At 42.3% G+C, this 6,958-nt stretch overlaps 1 protein-coding gene across 1 annotated transcript in view; it reads left to right on the top strand.

Annotated features, from left to right (window-relative positions):
* RRAS2 (related RAS viral (r-ras) oncogene homolog 2) overlaps positions 1-6,958 on the top strand; it is a 148,634-nt gene that overhangs the window by 101,732 nt on the left and 39,944 nt on the right. The window contains exon 2 of the mRNA XM_019519629.1: positions 6,595-6,682. Within this exon, the coding sequence (XP_019375174.1) occupies positions 6,595-6,682 (88 nt within the window). The remainder of the gene's footprint in view (positions 1-6,594; positions 6,683-6,958) is intronic.

The following is a 6,958-nucleotide window of genomic DNA, read 5'->3' as shown; positions in this document are numbered from 1 at the left end:
TAAAAGGCCACCAGGTTGGTCTGACAGGACCTGCCGCTGATGAACCCGTGCTGGTTGCCCCTGAGCATGCAGTTCCTTGCTGGCCCCTCCTGGATGTGTGCCAGAATAATTTTCTCGAACAGCTTGCCCAGAATCGAGGTAAGGCTGACTGGCCTGTAGTTCCCCGGGTCCTCTTTCCTTCCTTTCTTGAAGTTTATAGAAGTTGGAAATGACTCCTTTGAACAACAGTCATTCGAGCTTTTAGGTGCCTTCCCTCCCCTTGCCACCAGAAGTACTCCTTTTGTGGGGGAGGCTTGCCATCTTGGAACCAGAAAAAACCTAAATCATATACTAAAAGTCAAACGCACACTATACATATTTTAGTTTTATTACAGAAAAATGTCATGCTTTTTGTTTACATACTATATATTTAGATGATTGCATAACTCAAAAATAGTCATGCTTTTGTATATTGTCTATGGGGGCATGTATGGGATGTGGTTGGGGTGGGTGTGTGGAGAGGTGGGGGGGTATAGGGTATATTGCAGTGTAATAAGGGGGTTGTGGGGACAGGGTGTGGGGCTTGGGTGGGAAACCTCCACACACACTTCCCTTCTCCCCACCCCCACATGGTGCCCAATTCCTGCTGGTGGTGATGGCAGGAATGAGTAGTGATCACTGGGACATTCATGACCTGTTCAGGTGCTACCGCTTGGCGGCACACAGCTTTAACCAACACTACATGTGGCATCAAGGAGTGCAGCTGTCTGGCCTACCTGTCATAAACAACCAGGCGGAAGCCCCATGCAATGGAGCCTGCTGCTTTCCCCAATCCCTGCCATGCAGGTCCCAGGACTCTGCCTTCTGCTTCTCACTGGGGTCCTGAGACCTGAATGGGAGGGGGTGGTGAAGGCTGCCGGCTCCATGGCACAGGGCTTCTCCTAGTGGCATACGACTGCTGGGACCTGCACATGTGCTGTGGGGAGCCCCACACAGTAGAAGTAGGTTTGGCTGTGCTCCTTGGAGCCATGGGCAGCACTGGCTGGAACCATGGGCAGAGAGGTGTTGTGTTTTTTTTGGGGGGGTGGGGAGGGAGTCCCCACACCCTTCCACCCTGCCCACCCAAGGCCTGTGCTCCCATTGCCCCCCTAGGCACAGGTTCTACACTCCTGCCCCGCTGCAGCTCTCCCTCCCCTGCTGCTTCTCTGCCTGTTGTCTGGTGTGAGCACTGCAGCAGGGAGACTAGGAGGAGCTGTGGGATGCCAGCAGTCATAGCAGCTGCCCCACCCAGAAGCTGTGTGCTGGCTGGGCCCAGCCCTTCTGCACACAGGAGTAGGAGGGGGCATGTGGGCTGGGTGGGGTACAATTAGTTGGTGGGCACCCACAAGCCGGATTAAGTTGCCTGGCAGGCCAGGTCCGGCCCACAGGCCATATTTTCCCTGCCCCAGCCTACTCCATGTTCTCGTGTCCTAGGCACTGCCCAGCACTATGTTGATTGGGGTGCAAGCCACTTTGGTGAACTGGAATAGTTGGATGTATCTAGTTCTCTTAATTGTGGATACATGGCACATGATTTGTCCAGTCAAAACAAGAACTAGCAGCCTACCTGGGCAGCACTGCCACCCCTTGCAGCTCAGACACCACCAGTGGCTTGCCCCCTTGGGCCTGGGCAGGCTCTGCCAGGGCAAGGGTGGGGAAGATCTGGTCCCTTGCAGCTTTCTCCCCAGCCCCTGGGGCTTCCAGCACCCTGTGCATGGTCCTTGGTGCCTGGGACTGCCTGGGGATGGGCTGCTTTGACCCTGGGACAGTGTAGGAAGGCATCAGGAGGGCTGCTAGGTGTGCTAGTGGCTGACAAAGGCAGTGGGGACAGTGCACTGGAAGCCCACCAGGCCTGAGCTTCCACAAGCCTGCCCTGGCTGCCTGCCGCCACCTGCTCCCTGCCAGATGTTGTGTGGGGGGGGGGTGATGGCTTCCTCACCCCCTTTGTCCATAATGCTCTGGGCCTTTGCAGCCAATCAGCGGTGGTGCATGCACAGTTGGCTTGGAGCATTGCAGATGAGCAGTCTAAGGCTTTTATTATATTACAATTCCTCAAATCATTACATAGTTGTTCTGCACTCTCCTTTCCCCCTCCTTTAGGCTTTTAAGACCTGTTTAAAGTTTTTAGGCAGTCTCTCTCACCTTCCTTTATTTCCAGAGTGCTTTTCTCATTCATTCTCTGCAGTCATTCACACTTCTAGTGTATGTATCTGCATTGCTTATGTTGTCTTTGCCTGTGATACTTGTGTTACAAGTGAAGTAACAGGCAAGGGGGGAATAGGGATGAATACTGTGAGCTGCTTGTTCTATTTTGGTCTTTTAAAAAAAAACAAACAAACAAACCCTGGATTTTAAATGTTTTGTCCATTTTTTTTTTTTTGTCCCAACTTCCTTATTTCCTCTTTCTATATATACATATAACTCAATGACAGAGCCTCTGCTTGCTTTAGTTAAATGTAATAATGCCAATTTCTGGCAGTTTTGCATGCTTGGTAACATATTTTTAAATGTAATTCTACAAGGTCATTCTAGGGTGCTTCTTTTTTTAAATTGCAAAATTAAAGATTAAAATGAAATTTTGTTAAACTTTTTTTTAATATGGGCCTCCCAAAAACAACCATCTATTTGCATAGTTGGTAGCTTCTTAGCTAGTCAGAAGCATCTTGGCACCATGGAAGTCATCTAGGAGCTTGTAGCTCTACTGAGGATTATAACTGTCTATCAAGTGCAAGGCACATACTCGCCAATGTTAGACACTTAAAAGGTTGTGGGGTGGTGGGCGGGCAGAAAAACTTTCCTCCATATACTACTTACTTTTGGATAAGGAAGCAAGAGCTGCAACACATGATGATAACCCTGTTTGTTCATTCTCTTGCGTTAAAAGTTATCCTGTTCCAGAAGTTATTTTGTTCTCTTATTGTAAGCTGCCCTGCACCTTTTGTTGGGAAAGACAGCATATGCATTAAACGAATAAATTGAGGGGTGTAGGTTAGTTGTGTTGGTCTGAGGACATAGGCAGACAAGGTTCTTTGGGTAAATCTGTTTATCTTTTATTAGACCAACTCAAATAGTTGAAAAAATTGGAAGCTTGCGAAGAAGAATTTTTCCAACTATTTGAGTTGGTCTAATATATCAGATTTACCTAATGAACCTTGTCTGCCTAAATTAATTGACGCACTACTTAAATGTGCAAGATAAAATGATGAACCAATATGTAATCATGTTTGCGCATTATCTTTGAGCAGAATGAAAATTCAGACAAATCCAGTAGTGGAGACTTTAAACAGAGCCATGTTGTCTAATTTTTCCACAATGAGTTCTCTCTGTACTTGGCTCTTGAAAGACTAACAAGGAAAATCCCTCTGAGGAATCCCCAAAGTACTTGATTGTTTCTTCACAGCATGGGAATAATTTGGCATTTCTTCTAACACTTTTAAAATCAATATTTAAAAAAAAAAAATTTACTAATCAAATGGGGAGTAAGCTGATTCCACACCTTGCATTTCATTCAAAATTTTGGCATTCTGTAAAGCAGCATGTGAAGTGCTTTACAATCACTTAACTTCAGAAACAGTAGTCTTTCAAAAACCTCTGTCATGGGTTTGTGGGGAAAAATCTCAGTGCAGTTGGGTAATCTTTCAAAATTTGGATCTTGAAATATTTAATGTGTACTTCACTCTTACTGGTCTGAAACACAAACCTCCTTTTTATAGAAATACCATTTTAAATCTATAGTTGAACAGTTTTTGCTACAAGATCAAATTTTTAATCTTTCCTATTCCAAGGTCAGAGTCTCTTACTTTCAAACTTGCATGGCTTGTTTTGAAGTTTAGATGAGAATATTTGAGTTTCACTTTATTGCCTGCTCATTAGTCAGAGGTCAACTTTTTTTAAAGCAGTGTTTAACTTGAGGCTCAATTAATTTTTGTCATAGACTTACTCTAGTTCTGTTTTTGAGACTTGTAGTTTTTGTAAGTGAAACATGGATTTTTGGATAATTAAAATTAATGCTGGCTTAGAACAAATACAAGGAAATTAGAAGTTTCTGTCCTGCAAAACATCCATGTTACCAGCAAGGTAATTACATGGGTATAATGGACTTGATTATGGCATTGATTCTCTGGTGAGAAGTTCTTATGCTGCACCTGTCTAAATGTTAATATTCTTATTTATTAGAGGGGAAGAGGACAAAGCTTTAAACAGGGCTGTAGACGTGTTCCACTTGAAACACCCCAGAACACTAGATTATAGCTTGATGAAACTAAGCTTGTTACCATCTAACAGTTTTTTATTCCTTTTGTATCTTGCTGCATGTCCCCAGATTGAACGTTACAAGTACCATTTTTGGAATTGTATATGTTGTAGAGAGAAGGTGTTGGATTCATTGGCCTCCTTGGCTGGTGAAGCATAGTGGTGTCTGATTCAGTTCCCCTCTCAATCACCCCCAAATAAATGAACTTGGTGTTCACTGAAATATTGAAACAGGTATTTTTTTTGTCAGAACTAGGGAATTTGGAGAATAAAGACTATTAATGTCTTGTAAGATATCCCCAAGAGATTTTATAAATATGCTGCATTTCTCACTTGCTCAAAATCTATTCTATATTAGCAAGACAGCAGTGAGTAAGTGGAAGCATCTGGAGGGCACTGTCTATGGCAGGGGTGGGCAAAATGGGGCCCATGGGCCAGATGCAGCCCACTAGGCCATTCTATCTGGCCCATGCAGCCCCTAAAAAATTTAGAAAATGAATATTTATCTGCCCCTGGCTGCCTGTCATGCAGCCCTCAATAGCTTGCCAAAACTCGGTAAGCAGCCCTCTGTCTAAAACAATTGCCCGCCCCAGTCTATGGCCATCCAATCTGTGCTGTAACTAGACTATGCTATACAGTGAAATTAAGTTGGAATGTGTATCACAGATTTTTTTTTTGCTGTTTTTTGGTGCTAAAGTTGGTGGGTTCTGTGAAAGTGTAGAAAATACATATCGTTTATATTTTGACTGCCATAATAAATGTTGATACAAATGAAATTTAGGAACTGGCCTGATTCATGCTAAAAAAAAAAAAAAAAAGTGGTGTTCTGGTAACAACAACCTTTAAAATTGAGAGGGTTAGTTAGCCGTGTTTAGTCTGAAGTCAAGCAGAATTATTTTTATTTGAATATATGGAGCTGAGAAGAAAAGCCTCTGGTGCCTGGATTTATGAAATGGATAAACAATGAGATTGGATTCAACTTTTAGGTAGCAAGACTAATGAAGTAAAAGCTAATGTGTAGGTTGTACAGTGCTAGAAGAATTTTAACTTTTTCCTTTGGACTATAGAATAGAGTTAATGCTTTTAAACTTTGTGCTTGTGCAAAGAGGCAAGAGTGGTGCACAAACATGTGTTTAAAGCATGCTGAAGTCTCTAGGTGTCTAATATGCTTCCATTATTGGAATATTCACAAATCAAAATGAAGGTGGTAGTGTAAAGGGAACTTAACCAAAGCTTGGAGACTGGCATATCATTTTTGCTTGCGCGCTTTTTTTTTTAGTGAAAGTTAGTTGTGAGGTTTAAAAATAAAAACCTAAATTTGTGTCTCAGACTGCTGGGTAACAAACTATCCCAGACAAAGTGATTCTTTAGCACTAATTCTGTCTCTGTCTGAGCTGCTTTGCTTCACTCTGGGTACATAGTACCAAACCAGTTATCAAAGTGACAAGAACCTTAATGGCAGGTGGGCTCGCTTTTTTTTTGTCAGTAACAGTTGGTGTTTGGAACTGAACCTTAGAGATTGTGGCAATGGAGGCGCTCCCCTCCTTTTCCCTGCAACAACAATTTAAAATGCTTCTAGATTTTTTTTTTTGCATATGCCTGTGGAAGAGAACATGACTAACCTCCCTCAAATGTTTTGGTCCAAGTATAAAAGAGTGGAAATCTAAAAAGACTATTTAGGTCAAGATACAGCTATTGACTATAAAGCAATTCTTGAGTAGAAAGAACCATTTGATTTGAATTGTGTAACATGAAGGCGGAGTAGAAAGGTCTATAGGTAGTTACACCAGGGATGAACTTGATCTCATGCTTACAAATGGAAAGTAAAGACAATGGAGAATGGGCCTAGGATAACTACCAAGCAGCCAAGAATTTCCTGAAAGGAGTTCAGTATTTCTCAAATACTTTTTATAACTAATTCTTGTACAGTACTTGTGATGCCTCTTAAACACTTGCTTTGTTTATACTTCCACATTATTACAACACTAAATGTTTACACAGGCTATAAATCTTCCCCAAAAGAGGACTAATACATATTTATCCCATTAATACGTGCAACAAGTATCATATACCTTTTTAGATGCTATTTCTTTTCTGTGTCAGTTACTACAGTTTGTCAGATGACACTTAACCTCTTTTGTGTCATTGGCTTCTCTGATTTTTGTATATAGAGGCTTTTTTCTTTTAGTTTGTTCAGGGAACTACACCTCTCTCATCTCAATGCATGGTGAGCTTTTTCCTTAGTCTTCAGTCTGCACTACTTCAATGATGGTAGATCTGTGAATTTTGCAATGGCTATGATTAAACAAATTCTCTCTTCTACAGTCCTACTTTGTCACGGATTATGATCCAACGATTGAAGATTCATACACCAAACAATGTGTGATAGATGAGAGGGCAGCAAGGTTGGATAGTAAGTAAGAAAAAAAAAAAAAGCATAATTTATAAATACTTAACGGTTTAGCTGGCAGTGTCTTAAAATTAAGAGGGTGGAATGGTCAGATTTGTGCACTGTGCATTTATTTTTTGTGGTGTTTTACAGTGGTGACTGGCTGCTTTCCTGATTTGTATGCTAGAAGTTTATGAATATGCAGTTAACTGACTGTCAGAGCTTCCTGGCTCAGCTGCTCCTGAGCGGTGGCTAAAGGCTGAGGGAGCAGGCTGGGCTGAGCCCCACTCCTCCAGCCTG

The sequence above is a fragment of the Gavialis gangeticus genome, unplaced genomic scaffold (assembly GCF_001723915.1).
Source record: "Gavialis gangeticus isolate Ggan-Ray unplaced genomic scaffold, GavGan_comp1, whole genome shotgun sequence".
Classification (NCBI taxonomy): Eukaryota; Metazoa; Chordata; order Crocodylia; family Gavialidae; genus Gavialis; species Gavialis gangeticus.
Note: the sequence above shows the minus strand (reverse complement) of the source record. Positions and strands in the feature narration are given on the sequence as shown.